General features: G+C 42.1%; 1 protein-coding gene and 2 non-coding genes across 6 annotated transcripts in view; all 3 read left to right on the forward strand.

The window, feature by feature from the left end:
- The first annotated feature begins 462 nt into the window (after positions 1-462).
- On the forward strand, positions 463-551 carry TRNAY-GUA (transfer RNA tyrosine (anticodon GUA)). The gene is given in 2 exon segments: positions 463-499; positions 516-551. It is a non-coding gene; the product is annotated as a tRNA-Tyr (tRNA).
- Positions 552-654: 103 nt separating this feature from the next.
- TRNAA-AGC (transfer RNA alanine (anticodon AGC)) lies at positions 655-727 on the forward strand. The gene has a single exon. It is a non-coding gene; the product is annotated as a tRNA-Ala (tRNA).
- Positions 728-11,672: 10,945 nt separating this feature from the next.
- The window catches only part of TRIM55 (tripartite motif containing 55), a 47,808-nt gene continuing 34,973 nt past the window's right edge, over positions 11,673-24,507 (forward strand). For all 4 annotated transcript variants that reach the window (XM_064384242.1, XM_064384246.1, XM_064384245.1 and 1 more), the window contains exons 1-4: positions 11,673-11,980; positions 12,846-13,018; positions 19,074-19,239; positions 21,168-21,263. In XM_064384242.1, coding sequence (XP_064240312.1) covers positions 11,813-11,980; positions 12,846-13,018; positions 19,074-19,239; positions 21,168-21,263 — 603 coding nt within the window. In that variant the 5' untranslated portion in view covers positions 11,673-11,812. The remainder of the gene's footprint in view (positions 11,981-12,845; positions 13,019-19,073; positions 19,240-21,167; positions 21,264-24,507) is intronic.

Genomic DNA, 24,507 nt, shown 5'->3' on the forward strand with positions numbered 1-24,507 from the left:
GACACATTGCATTTCAACGAGCAGTGGGAAAGTCTAGCGCTTTCTCCCCCTTTTGGGCCTCCCAGCCTGCGCGGGAATTCTCTTTTGCGATTCCCCCGCTCGGGGACCTGCTCGGGAAGGTTCCCAACGCAGCTGTGGGTCTGCGCTCGGCCGAGCGACTGCCGGGTCACGGCTTCTGTGTGTTCCTAGTTCGTCTTTGTCATTGCCCGGGCCCCCGAGTCATACAGGAGGCAGCGCCGGCTCCAGGGGGCCAGGCGGGACCTTCTCCTCAGAGCCCCGGGCAGCTTCTGCGATCCGAGGGCTCGCACCGGCTGCAGTGAGGAGGTGGGAGGTCCGCGGGAAGGGGTATCTGGTGCTCCCGGAACCTAGGAATCGAAGAGAGAACACAATACTAAAAACATGAAGCCTAAAAATGACACAATATTATGAGAGAAGGCGGCCCCCAAGGCGTTTCGTCCGCTCCCTTCGATAGCTCAGCTGGTAGAGCGGAGGACTGTAGGCCCACACCCGTAGCCATCCTTAGGTCGCTGGTTCGATTCCGGCTCGAAGGAGAGATACCTTTATTTTGTTGCTTTGGACCAAAGAAGTCTGTCTTCAGCGCTCAATGCTCTGACCCTTCTCTAGAGGAACAGATAACCAGCCGTGCCCAGCGGTGGGGGATTAGCTCAAATGGTAGAGCGCTCGCTTAGCATGCGAGAGGTAGCGGGATCGATGCCCGCATCCTCCAGTTTTCTTCCCTGTCCTGTACGGTTTTTCTTTCGATTCTCTAAGTTCAAACTAGAGCTGGAAAGTCAGACGAAAGGCAAATGAAGGGAAGGGTGAGCTCCACGTTACCTCTCTAAAACTTCCCACACAAGGAGTGGTGGGAACTAGCAGTTTATCCTTCTAGCTCTAAATTTCTAGACCCATTTAATTGGGGAAATTCACGAAACTGGTTATTTTTGCTTCAAAAATGGCGACAGATTGCCGTCACTCAGAATCTTTATGATTTGTAATAAGGTGTCTGCATTTCCAGGGACTCACCTGAGGCTAAGCTGCCCATAGTTCGGGGAGACCCACAGGGAAAACAAAACAAGAAACAGAGAACTTGGAAACGGACGCTGATTACTTTGAACGGTTTGCTCAGCCGAGGAAGCAGGAACTGTTCGGCTTCATCTCAAGTCCGCATGGCAGGCTGCCTGGCTCTAGGCAGATCTGAGGTGGATAGGATGAGGCAAAAGGTGGCCCTGGAGAGGTGAGTGGATAAAGTCCCTGGACACAGGGGCTGCTTTCGGAGGAGGTTCTAACGTCATTGTCCTCCTGGGAAGTAACTGTGGAGCGTTAACTAGAAACTAGCGCTGAGAGAGTATTAATTGGATAAAAGTTCTATCTAGGGCAGCCCTTGAGAGTAATTTTGTTAAGCAAGGACGAGACAAAAACGAAACGAATAAAACCCTAACACACATCTGCACACTCACTGAAAGATTCAGAGGTTGAACAGAACACAAACACTTTTCTGGAAATAAAATCTCTCTACCCTTATTTTCTAGAAAAAAAAAAAAAAGCTGTTGAAGCCACCCCACAGTTCTCACAAGACAAAACACAAATCTTCCACACAAAGGCCGAAATACAGTATCGTCTTTTGTGAGGACTGTAATAAATACATGACATTTCTTTAGGGTCCTAGGTTACTTGTATGCTTTTGTTACCAGTGTATACAACACACTGTGGTTTATTACTGTCTTTCATTTTCTAGGGTGGTCTCCATTTTTACCTCGTTTTATTGTTTTTGTTTTTTAATTGAATGTATTGTAAATCACTTGAAATATAACATGATGTTCATAAAAACATATTTACAAAGTAAGAAAAAGAATGCCTTTATCAGATGACATGTCGCAGTTTCTAGTTTGGGATTGGGTTTTCTAGCTGGCTGAGGGGAGGAACTGGCAGTGAAACTTTAAGTGGCTGAAAGAGCAAGAAGTAAGTAATAAGTCAAAGGAATAGGAAGGAATGCACCCAAAACCCAGTGGAGGACACATGTTTGGGGGAGGTGACCTGGGCCAGAACTCAAGCAACATCTCAGAGTCAGCAACCCAAAGCTGGGAATGGAATTCACATACAAAGCTCAAAGGTACAAATCAGATAGCAGTACTGCATAGCGGTTTGTCAGGCAGGCTGTGAAACCCGATGGCCTTTCTTGGCTTTGCTACTTCTAGCTGCATGATCAGGCAGGTTGCTTGACATTTCGATGCTTCATTGTCTTTGTTCTTCAAACGGGGACATAATAATAATGCCTACTTTTAATTAAGGCATAACATGTAAAGGCCTTAGTACAGTGCCTGGCACATAGTAACCATGCAATAAGCATTAGCTGTCATCAGTGTGCAAGGAAGGAAGAAACATAAACATAAAGTGTCATTTCCCTGGCAAACTGCAGAGATTTGGACACATTTCAGCACCTAGAGACCTGGCAAGCATAGCATCATACAGGGAAGGCCTGGGGGAATTATTCTAAGGGTTTGTATATACATTTACATAAATATATATGGAAGTGCTTGGAAAGAGGTGCTTGGATCTACTGTGTAAGGAAAGTAGGAAGAACAATTCTAAAAACACGATATGATGGTTAGATATATTATGGTGCGGCCGTGTAATGAAATATATATATAGCCCTCGAAATTGTGTTTGTTAAGAACTTGTATTGACATGGGAAATGTTAACAATCAAATGCTAAGCAAATAAAGCAGATATAGAGCAATATAAACAATAAGCAATATAAATAAGCACAAGTTATTTATAGAAAAGACTAGAAACAGGCCGGCATGGTGGCTCATGCCTGTAATCCCAGCACTTTGAGAGGCCAAGGCAGATAGATCCCTTGAACTCAGGAGTTTGAGACCAGCCTGGGCAAATGGTGAAACCTTGTCTCTACAAAAAATACGAAAATCACCTGTGTGTGGTGGCATGCCCCTGTGATCCCAGCTGCTCAGGAGGGTGAGGTGGGAGGATCTCTTGAACTTGGGAGGTCGAGGCTGCAGTGAGAGGTGATTGCACCACTGCACTCCAGGTTGGGCGACAAAGGGAGACCCTGTCTCAGAATAAATAAATAAAAAGACTGGAAACATGCATTAAAATGTTAACAGTAGTGATCTTTGGTAATATGATTACTGTGGTATTTTTTTCCTTAAGATTTTAAACTATTTTCTAAGTTTTCTGAAATAAACATTGCTTTAAAATTGGAAATATGGATGACTTTAAAAAAATTAACAGCTCACATCTACCCAGCACTTCCTACAAGCCAATCACAGCTCTAGGAACTTTACATGTTGTAACTTATTTCTCTCATAAAGAGAACACCAGGCCCAGATGGCTTCAGTTGTGAATTCTACCAAACAGTTAAGAAAGAAAAAAATACACACATTTTTCCAAAAAAAATTGATGAAAAGGGAGTACTTTCCAACTCATTCTATGAAGTCTCTGATACCAAAATCAGGCAAAGACATTGCAGAAAAAGAAAACTACAGACCAATATAGCTTATGAATATAGATGCAAAAATTCTCAACAAAATTGTAGCCAAGTAAATCCAACAACATATAAAAAGGAAAATATATCATGACTAAGTGAGATTTATCTCAGAATACAAGACTGGCTCCACATTCAAATTCATAACATTAAACAGATTAAAGAAAAAAAATCATGTGATCATCTCAGCAGATGCAGAAAAAGCATTTGACCAAATTCAGCATCCATTCCTGCTCTTTAAAATTGTCAGCAAATTGGAAGGGAAGGGAACTTATTCAACCTGATAAAGGACATCAGTGAGACACATGCAGCTTACATTATACTTAATATTAAAGAACAGTGCTTGCCTCCTAAGATTAAGACCAAGGCAACGGTGTTCATTCTGAGTTTTCAGCTCTCGCCAGGGCAATAAAGCAAAGGGAATGAAGCAAAAGACCTCCATATAGGAAAGGAAGAGGGAAAACTGTCTGTGTGTGCACATCTCACTTTAAAAAATATTGGTTACATGTTGAAATGATAATATTTTAGATGTTCTGGGGTTAAGTAAAATATAATATTTTTTTTTAAATTAGTTTTTAGGTGTTTTAAATGTGCCTACTACACAATTTAAAATCATGTATATGGTTCATGTTTGTCACATACATCTTATTTCTTTGGATGGTGCAAGTCAGAGAGATAGGCAAGGGCCAGATCACTTCAGGTCTTGGGACCATAGTGAGGATTAATGTATACACACACACACACACACACACACACACACACATACAGACTTTAAGTTCTACGGTACATGTGCAGAACGTGCAGGTTTGTTATAGAGATATATATGTGCCATGGTGGTTTGCTGCATCCATCACCCCGTCATCTACATTAGTTATTTCTCCTAATGATATCCCTTCCCTAGCCCCTCACCCCCCGACAGGCCTCTGTGTGTGATGTTCCCCTCCCTGTGTCCATTTGTTCTCGTTGTTCAACACCCAGTCATGAGTGAGAACATGCGGCATTTGGTTTTCTGTTCTTGTGTTAGTTTGCTGAGAATGATGGTTTCCAGCTTTATCCATGTCCCTGCAAAGGACATGAACTCATCCTTTTTTATGGCTACATAGTATTCCACAGTGTATATGTGCCACATTTTCTTTAGAGGATTAATATCTTTATCCTAGAGGTGATGTGGTCATTAATGGGATTTAAATAAGGGGTGACTTGTAAGAAGTGGATTGCAGAAGGGCAAGAGTGAATTAGAGAAATCAGTTGGGAGGCTGGGGTGGAGGGGAAGTGGGAAGTGGATATCGGGGGTGAAAGTAGAGCCAAGGTGTGGGGTTCAGACATGGACCATTGGGAAGACCTTGGGCTAAAGTATTTGCTACTTGTTGCAACTGTTGCTGTTTATTTCTGGCACGTGTATAATGAGTATTTCTTATTTTCAAGAAGTGTTCCGAGGAAAGCAAAATATGTTCATTTTCTACCATTTCCTCAGAGATCTTTATGACAAAGTGAAATTTATAAACAACAGATTTGAAGGAGTAATTATGAAATGAACAAAAGATTTCAAGCAGAAGTTTGCAAACCAACTAACGAAAGGAATGCCACAGTGTTTGCTGCTAAGTGCTTTTCAAGTTCATTTCTCTTTAATTTTAGATTTTATAAGATGTTTCTTTTCATTAAAAATTTAAAAATCACATATCCAAGCTACCTATTGACAGGTAGACTGCTAAATAGAAAAGACTGATGACACAGGCAGAGGGAAAACATTAAGTATTTTGTAGATGTCATGAGTCAAGTCCTCAGTGCAAGGGGATGGCAAGAATCTTTGTATGGAAAGAGTTTTAGGTTAAATTTTTTAGAATAACTTTTGAAGTTGTTATATGGAAGAAAATTTCTAAGCCAAATAATGGTTAGAAAGTGCTTTATCTGGGCCCATCCTGAGCTCTAGAATACCAAAGGAAATAATATTATGTCTTCTGTCATCAGGTGGGTTATATCTGGCAAGACCGGTAACAGAACCTGGTGCTTGAACATCAGCTCATCGAAATCCCAAATGAAGTATGGCCCTCTCTCCACTGGTCAGGAGTGGTGTTCTCACTAAAAAAGGAGTGGATGGATGGATGGACGGGTAGATGCATGCATGCATGAATATTGCAGGAAATAATTAACAACCTCACTGGCTTAGTTTAAGAGGACCTGGTCTGCACAAGATTAAGTGTTGGCCTTTGTTTTGGCATGGGATTAAAATAATTTTCAGATTTAATTGGTACTGGAGTTGACCTGATAGTCTTGTTCCACTGGTGCCCTAGTGCTCCAGCCCAACCAAACTCCCTTCTTCAGCAATCACCAACTCTCTGCCTCCACATCCACATCATCAGATGTTCTTTCCCTGTTTTAATTCTTCAGTCAGCCACCCCCTTTCTCACTTCCAGTGGACAAAAGAAAGTAAGAATTCTTCTTCCTTTCTACCTTAGAGGCTGAGCCAGGAGCAAGAGCAGTTTTCTGACTCCTCTTGTTTTCTCTTTCACCTGGACTGCACTCTCTCTGTCTCACTGTTTTGCTTCAAACTATATCTGTTTTTTATTTCCTTTTAGCTCTGCTCTCCATCTAACCATAAGTTCCCTGTTCTGTTTGATAAACAAATGGCTCCTTAAACTAAGCCTGGATTATTTTCAAGTACCTGGACTTGCAATTGCCTGCACCAAAGAGACAAAAGAGAACATGGGTAAATGAAATGCCGAGGATGTTCTGGAATCTTCGGGATTCCTTGGGATTTTCTAATGTCTCCTGTTCTCAGAATGCTCTGATCTATTTTGACAGTTAGAATGAAGAATTGGTGCTGCTCTTCTGACCATTCTGGAGCCAGTGGGGATTCACATCACTCTAGCCAGAGAGTACAAAATCACCAAAAGATGGTGACCCAGTTCTTGTTGGTGAATTCTTCATATGCATTTGGATTTGCCCCCAATATTTTTTTGTATCTCATGGTCTAGGGCTGGTTGTCCAGTATATAACCACTATCCACATGTGGACATTTAAATATTAATTTAATACAGTTCAAAATTTAGTTTCACAGCTGCACTATGCACATTCCAAGTACTCAAGAACCACATGTGGCTAGAGGTTGGACACCACAGATATAGAACATTCCCATCATCAGCAGAAATTCTTATGGACAATGCCCCTCTAAAGCATGGATGTGGTACAGCTTAGTGGGTGAAGTCATGGGCTCTGTATTCAAAAGATGTGTCTCTCAGTCTGCATCACAACTCAGCAGCCACATGACTCAGGGAAACTACTCAACTTGCTCAGCCACAATTGACTCAGTGGAGATAATAATACCTGAGACAAGGAGCTATGATATGAAGTGATGGGTACTCAGTACATATTTATCATATTTGTTGTGGTGATATAGTAGTGAAAATAATTTTAGCTTCCTTTTTTCTCCCTTCCTTAGATGAATAACACACTGAGCTCTTATTGTGTAATAAAGAGCTTAGCTGGCCTTTGTCCCAAGTCCCTGAATGGGAGCCTCTAAATCCTTAGAATTTCCCAAGTGACAGACATGCCTTTGTTATTCATCGTGGGCCCTGATAGTTTATGCTAATGAGACCACTGAGGATGGGGACTGGCCATGTCAGAAAGACCAACCATGAGATGAGAATCTTGGGGCTATGAGCCAAGTGATGTCAGTCCAACCTCCAGGGAGGCAAGGAGAAGCTGAAGATTGAGAGCAGTCACATGGCTAGTGATTCCATCAATCATGCCTACATAATGAAACCCCCATAAGAACTCTGGACACAGAGGCTCAGGTGAGCTTCCCTGGTTAACAGTACTCTGTTACACATTCATGTGCCAGGGGGGTGATGCATCCTGACTCCACTGGGAGATGGCATCGATATCCACATTTGGGATACCCTGCAACCTTGCCCTATGCACTTCTTTTTTTGGCCAGTCTTAATTTGTATTCCTTTTTGCTCTAATAAAACAATAATTATAAATATAATGTTTTCCTGAGTTCTGTGAGTCATTCTACCAAACTAAGGAGGTTGTGGGGAACCCCCAAATTTGTAGCCAGTTGCTCAGAAGTGCATGACCTGGGAACCCCAGAGTTTGCTGCTCGTGTCTGAAGTGAGTAAAGACCGAGCCCTTTACTTGTGAAATTTGGCCTAACTTCAGGTAAGTCATGTCAGAGTTCCATTGCAGATCTACATCTCATTCCTGGTTCCTGGCCCCTGAAAAAGCCTGGTTCCATTTGGCCTGGCTGCTACAGGTTGGAAGAGGTCAAAAGCCTTCTCTTTCTGTTGTTACCCTTCAGTGTCACATCCACTATTGGGTGCATACTCAGGTTCCTAGGGACCCATCTCATTTACCCAGACATATCTGGGAGACTGGACCACTGTTAAAGGAGGGAAGGGTGTCTTATGTCTCCCTGAAACTTATAAAACTAACCTGTAGCCTAACCACCTTGGGCATCTGTTCTCAGGACCTCCTGGGGCTGTCTCAGGTTAAGGTCCTCATATTTGTCTCAGAGTAAATCTTTTCCAATATTTTACAGAGTTTTACTCTTTTTCATTGACGTTTGTCAACTGGACTCTTAGTCCTGTGGGATTCATGCTGGTTTCCTGCATAGCCTCCAGTGACAGTTCTAAGAAAAAGTAAAACACAGAGAGCAAGAAAGAACAGAGAGAAAAAAAAGAGAGAGGAAGATAGAGTTCAGCTCTGTAATCCAGAGCTTTGGGAGGCCAAGGCAGGAGGATGGTTGGAAGCCAGGAGTTTAAGACCAGCCTGAGCAACATAGCAAGACCCTTGTCTCTGAAAAAAAAAAAAAAAATCAAAAAATTAGCCTGGCATGTTGGTGCACACCTGTAGTCCCAGCTACTCAGGAGCCTGAGGTGGGAGGATTGCTTGAGCCCAGGAGTTTGAGGTTTCAGTGAGCTATGATTGTGCCACTGCACGCCAGTTTGGGCAACAGAGTGACCCTCTGTCTCTTAAAAAAAAATACTGTTTCAGAGTTGTTTTTTCCTACAAATACTGCTAAGTTAGGTTATGGACCCCACTCACTTATAGATGACAGAACTGAAATCCTACTAGGTGAGGTCACTTTCCAAGACCACCGAAAAGAGGTAGATGTAGAAGCTGAGAGAAAGTCTGCCTGTCTCTGACTCACTGTGCAGCCTCTCACTGTATCATCGGTCACTTAGGCTCAGGCATCTGAGTCATCTCTGTGGATTCTACTTTCATAACAGCCCCAGGGATCATTTCCTCCTTCCTTCCCAACTGCCATCACCTGTGCCAGGGCTTCATGACCTCTCACCTGGACTATTGGCAACAGCCTCTGATCTGGTCTTTAGCTAGCCACCTTCATGCTAATCTAACCCAATCATCACTGCAAGATCAATCTAACTAGCCACTGCTCTCATGGAAGTGTCTCAGTGAGAAACTTTTAACGACTTCCTGCTGCTTAATTTATTAAGTGTTAAAAACTCTTTAGCACAGTATCATGACCAGCCAATGCTTGAGCAGCATGCCCGCACTCCAGCTCAAGCCACAGTGGCCCCGAGATCCCCTGCACACCTGTGCATGCCCAAGTTGCTGCTTCTGTGCCTTCCCTTGGAAAGCCCCAGCCATGCCTCACCTAACTACACATCTATCCCTCTGAGATCCTCGGTGCAGCAGTTCAAACACTACCCCTACCCATGAAGCCCTTCTGATTCTTCCAATCCTGAAATGCTGTAGCTGTTGTGAAAGGAAAATAAATCTTGGGACCCCAAAATCATTAAGCCAAAGGGAAAAGTCAAGGTGGGAACTGCGTCAGGCAAACCTGCCTCCCACATTATTCCTAAATAAGATAGCTACAATGATTAAAGAGCTACATACCTTCCTAACAATTTGCACACTGGGAAATTCCTTATGGGCCCCAATATCTTTACCCTGAAACAGTTTTATTGAATTTTATCCTGACAGCTTATCTTCACAGGCATGGGACAAAGGACAGAACTCTAAGTAAGTCATCTCTCTGCTCACCTGAGACAAATGCATATCTGATTGCTTCCTCTGATGTAAAAATGCAGACTCACTGAGCTAAAGGAAGACATAAATGACTATTATTCCTCTACCCACTGCCCAGCCCCCACATATAAATTATGTATTTGGTGGATGACTGATCAAAGACACAAAAGAATGCAACCATTTGTCTCTTATCTATTTACAACTTAAAAGACTTTCCTCCTGGCACATACCCTTAACCTTGACAAAACAAACTTTCTCAATTGATTGAGACCTGTCTCAAATACTTTTTGGTTCGCACTCTTTATCACATTTTATTGTATACTATGTTCTGTGTGTGCGTGTCTCGTCTCCACTCTTAGACTGAGCTCCTTGAGGACCATGACCTGTGTCTTGTTCATCTTTCAATCCCCAGAGCCTCACACAATGGAGAGACACTACACATATCCGATGAATGTTTTCTGAAGGAATGAAATCCTTCTACAAGAAAAGACTCTGCTACACTGTGCATGATGAGTTTAAGTGCTTTTCCTTAGATTGCAAATTCTCTTGCAGTAGAAATTTAATCTTTCCTAGAAAATATCTCACATATTGTGCTCAGATCTTCCCTCCATAGCCCATGAATTGATAAACACAATTAACTGCCTAGGCTGGGTGAACTGAAGTAACTCAGTAAAAAAATTTTACCAGTTCCCGTCCTCATTGTAGTTGCTAAATAAATATTGAAAGGAGTAAGATAATTCTCCAAAGATCCCTGATATGTTTATGAATACATATAACTTATTATTAGTTAATGAGTTTATTAGATTCTCAATAAGCTCTCCATGCATACAGCATTAAGACCACACATAACCAGTCACACTGACCTACACTTTACTGGTAATTAAGTTCACACTAGGGATACGTTAACAAAATCGGTTCATTGTCCAGAGTTTTTAAAATTAAGGAGAAAGAAAGCCAAAAAAATCATCACAGATAAACAGACATTCTTTTTCATTTTTGATCTGATTTAAACAATATTTAATACAATATATATTGGTTAAACCGTTGCTTCACAAAATCCTGGTGAATGTCCCAATGTTTATGACTCAAGAGCACACCAAGAATATCAGAAATGACCAGGGAAACTATGGTTTAAAAAGTCGCCTTGGAGGAAGGGGAAATGCATGGGAGTATGAGCATTTCAGAGGCAGATGAAATGCAGGTGTGGAAGCAGGACTCCATTTATACTTCAGTTGTCAATGGCACTGGTATCTGTCCCCCGAGGATAGCAAAATGAAATAATATAAATAATAAATAATAAAATCTGCCACCCCCAGGCCCCTGTCAGTTGCTACCTCATTACTGATTATTGTTGCAAACTATTACATAATTTAAGAATTTAAATAATCAGTAAAAGATTGTCAAATTTTCTTTGTGTTTTTGGGTGTGTGTAGGGGGATGGGGCAGTATAGGACGAAAGAGGTCCAAGGAAGACGAAAGCAATGTGGAAGAGAAAATAGCATACTAGAGTCGTTTTATTATATAACTTCTTTCTCAAATAATCAGACCATCCACTGGTTTTCAATTTTTATGCGTGTATATATTTATTTGATGGATACCTTTACGGTGAAAGGATTTCAATTTAGCTTTTAAATTGGAATTTTTCAAAGACCACAACCCCAGCTGGCAAAGATGAAATACTTAACATTAAGAGAGTGTTTTTGAAGATTGCCCTTATGAAGCCAGAATAGCAATTCTCAAGACATGTTTTGCTTGTTTTCACCTAAGAAGGTGCTATCAGGCTACTTTCGACTCAGTTCCTACACTCTCAAGACAGGGCTGGTGTTTGTTACACAGTCAGACTCTTGGGCTGTGTTCTGCCCCTTCCTGGAGAAGTCGTCACCAAGTTCTCAGTGAGCGTTCGCAGAGGGCATGGCTCAGTGGCTAGGCATGCACATTTGCATTTGTTGTTGACAACTGTCAGCTTCGACCTCCTTCTCCTCACAACCCCCATCTAAATGGGGATTGTAATCCTCCTTCCCACCCACTCTCTTCACTCCCTGGGGTAAGAATGTTGACTCCTGCTCTCCATCACCTGTCAGGATCCATCCTGCTGTCACTGGCTTATATGGACAAGTCAGCCCACTGTCACGTGACCGCAGGCTGCTAAAAACAGCTCTGGCACCCACTCCAAACCAGGGCCTGAAACAATGTCCTCCACCGAGAGAAACGTAAAGGACACTTGATCACACAATCCTTGGAATAATATCCAGGAAACACTTGCCGGAGCCACTCGCAGCACCCTTCCCTGGCAGCGCACTTGGGGACGGCAAGGAGATGAGCGCATCTCTGAATTACAAGTCTTTTTCCAAAGAGCAGCAGACCATGGATAACTTGGAGAAGCAACTCATCTGTCCCATCTGCTTAGAGATGTTCACGAAACCTGTGGTCATTCTCCCTTGTCAGCACAACCTGTGTAGGAAATGTGCCAGTGATATTTTCCAGGTAGGTTTGTTTGGAATTTGGTCAGGGGGAGGTGGTGGGAAAGATTCCCTCCTCTTGGAATTAAGTACTTAACATTGAGATGAAATCCTTTAAAAAACTTTATAAGGTTGCCGGGCACAGTGGCTCATGCCTGTAATCCCAGCACTTTGGGAAGCCAAGGCAGGTGGATCGCCTGAGGTCAGGAGTTCGAGACCAGGCTCACCAACGTGGTGAAACCCCGTTCTACTAAAAATACAAAAAAAAAAAAAAAAAAAAAAAAAATTACCTAGGCCTGGTGGCGGGTGCCTGTAGTCTTAGCTACTCAGGAGGCTGAGATAGGAGAATCGCTTGAACACAGGAAGCAGAGGTTCAAGGTGAGACTACGTCGCGCCATCGCACTCCAGCCTGGACGACGGAGCAAGAGACTCTGTCTCAAAAAAAAAAAGGTTTCATTTACTTTCAAAGAGAAACACCTTTCTTTTAATGATTTGCTTTGTGTTTCTCTTTATTCCCAAATCTAGTTTTATCTTAAGACTAAGAATCGTATTTGTTTCCTTTTCTTAAAAAAACAAACCATTTAATGTTTCAAAACTATAAATGAGTAACTGCTGAAGACATTAATGTGGAATTTCTGGCTGGGACTTAGGTTCTGAAAATGATGGATGGAAAAGCACTTTGTGTGGACAATGGTATACTCAAAGATGACTGTGGATAAGGTCTGACCCTGTGTTTCTGAACCACTTGCTGAGAAAGCCCTGAGGGATGATCTTATGGCAAGCTTAAAGTAGAAGTTCATGTTGTTTGTAGTAGCAGAGAGTGAAAATAAGTCTCAGAGAAGCTACTTGTGGCATTACTCAATTCCTTTTTTCTTGCTTGGCAAGAACAGGCCTCTAACCCGTATTTGCCCACAAGAGGAGGCACCACCGTGGCATCAGGGGGCCGATTCCGCTGCCCATCCTGTAGACATGAAGTGGTTTTGGACAGACATGGGGTATATGGACTTCAGAGGAACTTGCTGGTGGAAAATATCATTGACATCTACAAGCAGGAGTCCACCAGGTAACACTCTTCTATGTGTCAAGCCCATCTGAAGCTTGTTTTTGTTTGTTTGTTTTAATGGGTTGCTACACTGAATGCTCCTTTATCAATCAAAGACTACGGTTTTATGGGAAAATGGTTTTCCAAGTCAGTCCTTCCCAATGAGAGGGAGAGTTGCTCACAGGAGGAGAGAGGGGAGCTGGTGCCCATGCTTTTGTATCAGTTTAAGATTGAAATCACTCATTAACACTAATCCATTCCAGATGGCGATGTTGAAAGAGACTTACTGCTGTCTCCCTCCACCTGAAAGCCTGGTATTACATACATTTTTACACTTCTTTGCACTTCACAGGTCCTTTGTAGCTCCAGATCCCTACAAAGAAAAAAAAAACCTAGTAAAAACTCAACAGAAAATTAATAGAAATGGCATTTTCCAAAATAGCCCAGTTCCTAATTCAGACAGTCTTGCCTTAAAATTGTTTGGATGATAATAAAAACAACCCTCCAACATAGTTTGTCACTGTATTTACTCTAAGGGAAGTTGCAAAGCAAGGCAAAACTCTGGCCTTTAGGGACTTAAAGTTCAGAGACACTAGGAAAAAGAAGAGATGAAATTCAGATAATGATTCCCCATTCCTTATATTGTATTTACTACAGAGTCAGCATTCACTTGTTAATTGTGAATAGCATTGTGATAGCATTATATACCTATCCATTCATTTAAAAAAGCAAAAAGGCTTCTTATTCATCAAACCACATTGGCTATAGAATTCCTTTCCTAGACACAATTCTGCGGGAAGCTCGTTCCTAGAAGGCACGGTGTGAAGAACCCCTTTTCAATTGTGCACAGGTCAGTCCAGTCCACAAAGCTTAATAGCCATATTGAGACCATCTAGAAATGGCCTCGTTGTGATTCCATTAGGGGACATGTATTTATGGAACATCTGCAGGGCTCTAAGAGGCTTGTACTGTTGGAAGGAAAGCTGTTCTATAAATCTAACATAATTATTATAATTATTATAGCTATTAATTTCCGCTAAAGATCCAAAACTAAATTAGATAGTACCAGGATCTAGATGGGTTTGGGGAAAAAGAATTGCTGATGACATATTGCAGAGATTGCAGCTGGCTGTTTCCCTTGCTTCCAAAGTCTCTTGACAAGAACAAAAGTACTATTGCTGTTGCTGTTACTTTACAGATTTGATTTCATTGTGTTTCACTACTTTAAAATACAAATACACACTGTCTCTTAAAAACTTAACCAGCTAATTAATAACCAATTAATTATTAGGTTGATGCAAAAGTAATTGCGATTTTTGCAATTACTTTTCACGGCCAAAACAGCAATTACTTTTCCACCAACCTAAAATTAAGAGAGTTTATATAACAAGAGTTTCATTGCTAGTCCTGAGCCTTGCACAGAATAGTTGCTCCATAAATCCTAGCTGATCAAGCAGTACCACAAATATTCTTACATAACAAGTTTCAGAGCTAGTACAGTGCCTTGCACAGAATGGTTGCCCCATAAATCCCAGCTGATTAAGCAACACCACAAATATTCTTACATGTTCTATTTATTGCAATAAATTTATGTTTTGTTACTTGTCACAGTGGGAACTTGAGACATGAAAAAATGGCAATACTTGTTATAAAATCCAGAGAAGAGGTGTTAAAATTTGCAGTATTAGTAAAACTACAAAACATGTCTTCACCTTAACTATGAAGTTGGCTTGCTGCAGCTGCCAACAATAGTACCTAGGGCTGGGAAGTAAATTGCATAAAAGCAATGAACCAAATTTCCAACAATAAAGATCATAGCTGAGTGGACTGGGGATGGTTTTGTGATTTTCTCTGATTTTGTTATGTTGCTTTTTTCTTGAATTTGAAACTTGCCTGTGGGAAAATTTTACTTGGTAGCAAAACCACAAGTTGCACAGAGCACTTGGCCACATGTCTGGGAGGAAACACAGGTGTCCCCTGGGGGCAGGCAGCCTTACTAGACCAGAACCTTGAGCCTCAGGGTACTTTAGGTAACCCTAGAATGATCTTGATATACAGAGTGAGAAGAGTTCATCTGTGGCCATTGGAAAGGGGTGGAAGGAGTGCCAATCACAGACTGGGATGTTATTGATCAACTCTGACCTCTTGCAGAAAGGCTGGAGACTGTAGGTCTCCACAAAACCTGGCATTTTTATCCAGAATTCTGCATGGTGCCAGACTAGCCACAGTTGGGAGTGGGAGCTGGTAAGAGAAGGTACTATTTTGGTTAATATTAATAATTAATATAGTAATAATTAACTTTAAAATATAACAAGTAAACTACTATGTGCTATGTGCCAGACACTGTTCAGGTATTACGTACATTTTTGACACATGAATCATGAATCATGTGCAGTTCTTTAATTCTCACAGCAATCCTGTGAGATGTTCATTATTATAATTACTACTATACTATTAAAATTTTTAGTGTCTTAAAGTAATTAACATACACAATTTTGAGAATTCAGTACAAGGCCTCTGAAGAGAAATGCAGTCTCCACCTATTCTCTCTTTACCCCCAAGTCTCATTCCCCAGAGTCAACCACTTTTAATTCTTTTAGCTGTTTTTCTGCTATTCATCACCAGTGATGTGTGCATACTACTAGTATGCTGCTATTCTTTTTCAATTTCAGACATTTTCTACTGACTTTCCACCGTAGACAATTAGGACTGAGCCCTCCTTGCATGACTGGGCTTTACCATCTACTTGGGAATTCCTTTACTCTCCCATGGGTTGAACTCCTTGCTCCTTGGATTCCAGGTCTCCCTGTTTGCTGGCTTACTCTCTTGTTTTTATAAAGCACATCCTCAAGTAATCTCTTAAAATGTGCACAAAGTCCTTCTCTTTTCATCCTCTTCCACTCCGTCACCCCCTACTTCTGCCTTCAGGACTCCCGGCTCTTGCAGTTCCAGACCCTTTCCAGGGTTCCGTAGCTCAGGTCAGCTTGCTTATTATAAGCTTCTCACTGCAGGAACATAGCAGAACTAAGATGCAGCTCAGGTAGGTCACGTCCATTCATCCAGACGTCCCTAATTTCCAACAATTAGACGTTCCTAATTTCCAAACATCTCTCATTTGCTGTCATCTGTGCTCACTTTTTGTCCTTACTGATTTATGCCCTTTTATTTCCTTATTCTCATTTCACTGGGATTCCAGCAGAATAAATACATAAATATATACATACATAGATAAATATATAAATAAATAAATACACGCCTATGTTCATTCTGCCACATTTAATTAGAAGACCCTTAATCCGATTTTTGATATGAATAAAAGTTGAGAACAAAATAGGCTAAGTAACTTGCCTAAGGCCACCATTACATGAGGAAGCAGAGCTGGAATGAAGCTTTATGGCCGGGCACTGTGGCTCACGCCTGTAATCCCAGCACTTTGGGAGGCCGAGGTGGGCAGATCACCTGAGGTCAGTAGTTCAAGACCAGCCTGACCAACATGGTGAAACCCCTTACTAAATACAAGAAAAATTAGCTGGGCTTGGTGGCAGGTGCTTGTAATCCCAGCAACTTGGGAGGCTGAGGCAAAAGAGTCCCTGGAACCCAGAGATGGAGACTGCAGTGAGCCAAGACTGTGCCATTACACTCCAGCCGGGGCAACAAGACCGAAACTCCGTCTCAAGAAAAAAAAAAAAAAAGATCTGTTTGACTGTAAAGCTACTGCTTGAATTGCTTCACCAAGACCAGATTCCCACCCCTCAGAAAACTCTAGGGTGGTCCCAGGAAACTCAGAGACCAGAGACAGCAGGCTACAGATTCCTCAGTCCAGCCTACACTGAACGGTGAGGGGCCACGGCCAACATTTAGCACTGGGCCCTGACCACAGCTGTGAGCTCGGCTGCTCTCACCTCATAAACATGTATTTATGTCTTTCTTTTACATGCCATATCTGTCCCAAATCTGTCACATGTTTTAAATTGTACAGAGGTTTCATTATACACTCAGCTATGAGTGAGTGGTGCTTCTGGGGCTGGGCTATAACCCAAATAAGAAAAACTCAATGAGGAATATGGGAAATCGTTCTCAGTGTATATAGCACCATGAAAAAAAATAAATAAACTGAATCACAAGCAAAATTAAATGTAGAGTCTCATGGCTGTTTTCACATTTTCAATATTTGCATATACTGCATAGACCTGTGCTCTATTACATTATCTCTGGTCATAGCTGTTGACATCAGAACAGAATGTGGGACCCAGGCTGCCCACTCTTGCTTAACTTATGTTAATGACATGGTGGAGATACCTAAGAAGGAAGAGTTTAGAGGGGAAGAAGCCTTTGACCAGCCAGAGACCAACTCTCCAGTCCGAACCTCAGAGGGCAGTGTCATTTATTAAAGGAGTAATCAGGATGTTGTCTGGTCTCTTTCTCTGCCATTCAGTAGTGCCACGTGACCCTAGGCTTTTCCCATATTTGCCATGACTTCTCCGGCTGGGTGGTATTACACTAGAGCACAGGGAATACTGTCCATTAATGGGTCAAATTCCCTTTCATTGTCTCTCTCATTTGTGCAACAAATATTTACTGAGCCACTGCCTCTGATTGTGGAGTTGACTTTCCTTATCTGAGTTCCAAATATGTGGTCAAATCAGAAGGTCATAGACTTCACGGAAAGCATATCACTGCAAGACCAGACAGAAATCCCTTTTGCAACAATCATAGTCTAAAATTTTGAAACTGGAAGTCCGTGCAATTTTCTTACGAGACCCAAGGCTTCTCCCAGTGTTTAGCCTAATCTCAAGTACTTGACTTCCACCTAGCAGCTTATAAAGGAACATTAGTGTCTTACAGAGGTACATCAGCATGTTGTCTGCCTTTCTCTGAGTTCTGGGGCTGCAGCTACAAGATACCACACATCAAAAGCAATGGGTTTCAAACACTTGTGATCATGATTCACAGTAGGAAGTGCATTTTATGTTGTGACCACTTACTTATATGGATGGATGTATATACACACACACACATACATACATACATACTTACACACATTTTTAAGTCACAATATACACACATACACCTGAAACACAAAAGTTTCAAGTATCAATACTTATTCTTACCACATGTAATTCACAGTATTTGCTCTTCCATTCTATTTTTATTTTAACAATGCTGATCATAACTCCTTAAATTGATTTCTTGGCCTGTAGTAATTGATTTCATGGCTCATAAAAACCTGTATTTGTTTAAAAATGAATCTGTATAACAACAAAAAAAAAAGTAGCCCCAAATCTAAGATGTTGCTGAATAACCATGTGTTTGGAAATTTTAAGAAAGCCTCTGGATTTGGATTTGAATTTTTCAAATACTTCTGTAAACTATTAACAGCCTCAGTCATTAGATAGGATATATCAGAATTTCTGGGGTTTATATAAGGAGATACACTCACACCTGCCTCTCATCCACAGCTACTTCCAACCAGTACTTGAATTCATAATCAGAAGATTTCTGTTCCCTGTGAGCCACACCTATCCTCACTCCTTCAGGTGAAAAGGGTGTTTTCTGGGGACAGAGGCTATAGAGGTGGGATCTAGCTCCACCCAAAAGCTGGTGCAAACTTGACTGTCAGTTCACCAGCAACTTCCTGTTCTTTGTCTATAATGGGAAAGTGTCCCTTGAGAAACTCATGAACGTGTAGACACAGTGCTGGAACACCTTCCTGATGGCTCACCAGGGACCGATGTTCAACTTTCAGGGATTTCACTAGCAGGTCCTTAAACCTTAGATGACTGAAAATTGTCCACGTGGAAATACACCATGGAAATCGGCAAATGGTACAAATCAGTATCTCCACGTCTCTTTCCCCACCCCAAGCAGGGTTGTTAGAGATTTGCCAGCATCCCACTGCTAAACCTGCAGAAAAGCTGAATTTGGTGGGCTCTGAGCATGTGAAAGGGCCCCTGGGAGTCTTCTGGAATAGAGTTCTGGGCATACAGGGAGGAGAAGGAATTTGCAAGGCAGATCACCAGTCTCTGCCCTGCCCCAGTGAGAGCTGATGAACATTCATCTGCTTACCTCCGCCCAGGCCAGAAAAGAAGTCTGACCAGCCCATGTGCGAGGAGCACGAAGAGGAGCGCATCAACATCTACTGTCTGAACTGCGAAGTGCCCACCTGCTCCCTGTGCAAGGTGTTTGGTGCACACAAGGACTGCCAGGTGGCTCCCCTCACTCATGTGTTCCAGAGACAGAAGGTAACAGAGCTGCTCCCTTCCTCCCGCACCCCATCCCCATCCCCACTCCTCAGGGCCTTCCTGGGGCCAGCGTGAGTGTTTTCTTGTGGTGGAGGAGGAAGCCCAAGCCATACAGGGCCATGGAACACTGGAGGGCACGCAAGGTCTGCAGGAAGATATGTGCACAGTTGTGCACAAGGCATGCACTACATTCCCTGGATGGTGGGGGGAAAGGGCAGACAGGGCAGGGGTGCCCACGTTCATGAAGGGGTGCAGAAGGACAGGGTCCCTATTTTTGTGCCCTTTGGAGGTTGCTGAAGATGAGCAATGTTAGGGGACCCAGCAAAAGCTCAAACTGCTCAAGATTATGTGAAGCTTAGACTACAGATAAGAAAAGGACAGCTTTTTACCCTAGTCACGGAATACTTTCCTTCATCCACCCATGAAAGGTTTCTTTGGCTCTACTCAAGGCCTTTTCTCCCGCACTCTTAGTGAGGGGGGGTTACAATAGTGACATGCAGTTACAGAGCAGCTTTAAAACACAGCCTTGTGCTGGCTCTTCTGTCACCCGCACCAGTTACCTAAAGGTCCCTATGAGTGTGGTGCGTCTCCCTGATCCCAGGGCCTCAGCTATAGCCCCCTAATTCTGACCAGACAGAAAGAGAGTGTCTCCACCAACACATTACCAATGTGCTAGCCTGGTTTCATGCACGAGCAGGTCAGAATTTATCCATTTGGTACAGATAAAATTGGAGTCGGGTACTCCAGTAGGTGCAGCCACTCCAGGCACTGAGAATTTGAGCAGTTCCACCTCTCAGTATCTTTCATTTAGACTAATCAGTGTTTTATTGTGAAGATTAGTGTTGGAATCAAATTTGGAAGCAAAACTCTTGGGCAACACCAATTACAACCAGTGGCCACTAAGTGCTACAGAGGCAGGATTTTTCAAGTTATCCACAACATTTGTTTATTTTTCAATGCAGTTACAATTTATTCCCCCTTCTCTTCTGCCCACCTCCCCTAAAGTCATAGCATGATAGAACTGGATGGTAGCTGTTTCACACTCCTTCCCTCAGAGCCTGGAGGCTCATGTGAGATGGAGAGAAGGACAGACTGGTGGGACTCCCACCCTTGCTCCTGTTTGGCCAAAGCAGTTTCACCTCATTAGCTTTCATTTGAAGAAGGTTCTGTAGCTTTAAAATATTTTATAATCACTGTTCTGGTCCAATCTTCTCTTTCTAAATGTGAGAAAGTTAGGGTCGAAATCCAATATATGTTTTGCCCAATATCATAGAGAAGTTGGGAGTAGAGCTGGACGAGGCACATGGGTCCCCCAAGGGCCCATCCAGTGCTCCTGGTGGCTCCATGAGTCAGCCTTGGGAAGGGGAGAAATAGGAACAATGGAATCTCATCCCAAGTCAAAAGAGCAAAGGAATTTCAAAGTTGACATTTCTCCCCTAGAACCAGTTCTTTGTTTCAGTGCGAAGTCTGTAATGACTTAATCTAACGTGTGTTTGCGTCTGTATACACTATATTGTTATGCCTATAGTAAGTATATGTTAAATAAATGAGTATTTACTATATACATTTCCCAAGTAAAACTGACCCTGAGTTCCACTAGGTAAAGAATTCCATTTGGGTCCCTGAAGTCACATATTGGGCTCCATGCCATTTATAAACAATACTTAGAATTCTTTACCTTGAACATGTTGATCTCAATATTAAGAATGTGATGAAAACTATGAAACCTCTTCGTGCACAAATGCATTCATATACAAAAGTTTGCTTGCAATATCAGGGAGTCCACAGGCCTCCAAGCTCTCCCTGTTACTCCTTAGGGGTTGCATGGTCCTAAATTAAGAACCCGTAAAGACAATATTATGACCAATACACAGTCGGGGTGACTAGGAAACCCCTAAGATGTTGGGTTTGTGTTTTCTTTTCATTAGTCTGAGCTCAGCGATGGCATCGCCATCCTTGTGGGCAGCAACGATCGAGTCCAGGGAGTGATCAGCCAGCTGGAAGACACCTGCAAAACTATCGAGGTGAGTCAGGTGACTTCCACAGGTTCTCAGTCAAGCCTGCGACACTGGGTCTTTATGGCTTCCTCAGTGCCACACTAGACATCCCTATTCAACCTTTCATTCTTTGCATCTAGAATGGCCTCCTTCCTGATGTCTCTGAAATATTCACCTCCAGCACAGAAAGAGACATTACCACAGGAGTCATGAGGCAGACGTTACCACAATTACTAGGGCTATTGTTGCATGTGTTGCTCTTTCTTCCTTTGGAAAGATCAGCTACAAGAAAAATATATTCCCCATCATGGAATTCGGTGGTGTTGTATTATAGCAAGCTTTCTTGGTGGAAATCTAAACTGTCTTAGGAAATTCTCATCAGTGTTTTAGACAGTCATATGCAGGTTTGAGCTGCATACCTCCACTCTTAGAACGGTGCTGTGAAGAGCCCATCAGGAGGAGAAATGGCCATAGTTAGAGAATGGCTCAGGGGCTGGGAGTTCATGGAGGACAGAGTTCTGGCTCATCTCCACTTGCCCTCTGCCTGGCCCAATGCCTGGCAAATAATCAACACTCAAAAAAAATATTTTGCTGAATGAATAGATGAGTGGCTGGTTGTTTAGTTCATATTTGGGCTTGCTGTACAATAAATATAGTAGATCTACTTGTCCCTCAAGATCAAATAACCATGCTATTACTAGAGGCCTTTAAAGTGTAGAAACCTGAAGAGGTTTAGCTATGTAGCAGATACCTTTTCAGGAATTAAAGATTCACCAACTAGTTACAACCATGCTACTCTGGTGCAGGTGCAAGACACCTGGGTTCAAGTCCAGGCCTGGCTCTGTAACCCAGAGCAGTCCATTACCATCTCCCTGCTCTAAGCTTTGGCATTACTGTTTTTGTAGTTGGACCTCTTTGCAGAGTGGAGGTGTGATGCTGTTCAGTTCACGACATGTAGTTCTCATTGCTGTGTGCAAGGCCTCTCCACAGATCGCCACTCTAACATGTTTGATGTTCTGTTTGTGTTTTTATAAAATGTGTATTGTGTAATATACATGTCTTTTAATTTTATAAATGGTATTGTGTGGTATTTTTCATTCTGCTTCTTAGTTTTTAAAAAACTAAATATTAGGTTTTTCTGTTTGTTTTTGAGACGGAGTTTCACACTGCTGCCCAGGCTGGAGTGCAATGGTGGGATCTTGGCTCACTGCAACCTCTGCCTCCCAGGTTCAAGTGATTCTCCTGCCTCAGCCTCTCAAATAACTGAGATTATAGGGACCCGCCATCACATCTGGCTAATTTTTTGTATTTTTTAGCAGAGACAAGGTTTCACTCTGTTGGCCAGGTTGGTCTCAAACTCCTGACTTCCTGATCTGCCCACCTTAGCCTCCCGAAGTGCTGGGATTACAGGCATAAGCCACCAAGCCCAACCAGCATTATGTTTTTAAGATCCATTCATGTTGCTACAAGGAGATTCAGTTCCTCAGTTTTCTCCTCTGTAAAAATGGGGCAATCATGGTACTTACTTTATAAAGTTACTATGAAGAATTAAATAAGCAGAAGCAAAATGCTTAGCGCAGTGCCTGGCATGTGGTGAGTGCCCAATAAATACTGTTCTTATTATTTTATCATTAGAAAGGCAAATTCTATTGAAAGCTAAAGGCTATTTCCTAAATGAGGGCTTTAGGACATTAGCTATAATTATTTCATTTTAAATTTGCACATCATTAAAATCAATCTCATTTCTTCTCCACATTCATATTCCTGAAAAGATCCATGATCAATCCGGGATCCATTTATAGAAGGAAAGTTTTCTCTTGGTGAAGAGCCGAAAGAGATTTGGAAACAGACAGTACAAACTTCTCTCTTTGTACTTATTTACATTAGAGGCAAATTACAATTCAGTCGTAATGCCGTGAATCAGCACTCCAGGGTGGTACCAAGCTGAGGTTCGAGGTTATAAATAGGAGCATGTTGCTTGTGGGTGAGCAAGGTAATCTCAGGGCTTTACTGGAGATGTCTGTTGGAAGGAACAGGCTTTCTGTCTGGGATGGAGAAGCTGGAGAATGCATAGGAGAAGAGCCCTGTGCAGGGGAAGTGGAGCATATGGGCCTCAAGCAATTTGATTCTTGAGCAAATGCAAATGATTGGGGCTCCCTTTAGCTGGCATCAGAGGACACCAACGGGGCCGCAGAGATTTGACAACAGGTTTTCTTCATAGAAGCCAGTCAGGGGCACGGTAGGAAGTGCTGTTTTCATTCCCCAAAATGACAAGAAGGAACAGGTTTGAAGTTCAATCAGCAGAAGAGATTAGTGCAGATGTCAGGAAGAACATTCTGGCAGGGAAAGGCAGGATCATTACCCCCATTCTTATTGGCAATACCATTCATTAAACATGACACACTTTTCTAATAAGTATTTTCGCAGGTGGCTAGAGGAGGGCATATAATCACTCTCTTCGGGACTTTACGATGAGACTACAAATTGGCAGGAGTCTTAAAAGTTCATCTCTTTTACCTGTTTATTTCATTTCTGGGACTTCAGGAAATAAGATGAAAAAAACATAGCAAATATATGTTTTTATTTATTATTTAGGATGTATATTTATATATAACAATATAGAAAGTACAGTTGTGTACCATGTAACATTTTGGTCAATGATGAACTGCATATATGATGGAAGTTTCATAAGATTATAGTGTCATATTTTTACTGTAACTTTTCTCTGTTTAGATATGCTTAGATGCACAACTATCATGTATTACATTTGTCCATAGTATTCAGTTCTGTAACATGCTATACAGGTTTGTGGTCTAGGAGCAATAGGCTGTGCCATACAGCCCAAGTGGGCAGTAGGCTCTGCCGTGTAAGTTTGTGTAAGTACCCTCTGTGATGTGCACACAATGAAATTGACTAACGATGCACTTTTCAGAACATACCCCCATAGTTAAGCAACACGTGACTGTGTATATTTATACAGAACCTCCTATACATTCGTGGGAAGAAATCAGGAATGAAAAACACCAAAAGCTTGAGGCAGTGAATAGTAGGACTGCAGGTGATTTTCAGTGCCTCCCTTATATTTTTATAAAGTGAGTCTGACATTTTTAATAACCAGCAAAATAAAGAATGAGTGAATGTGATTCACATGAGCATAGCTGTTTCAGATCAGTTTAGATGGCTCATCTGGAGATGTAGAGACTGTCTCAAAGCCCCATGGAGGTCTCTGACTTTATGATTCCCACTTCACACATTAACCTTCGTTTGAAGG

This window comes from Aotus nancymaae, unplaced genomic scaffold (assembly GCF_030222135.1).
Source record: "Aotus nancymaae isolate 86718 unplaced genomic scaffold, 86718_ANA_hifiasm-v0.15.2.pri h1tg000036l, whole genome shotgun sequence".
NCBI lineage: Eukaryota > Metazoa > Chordata > Mammalia > Primates > Aotidae > Aotus > Aotus nancymaae.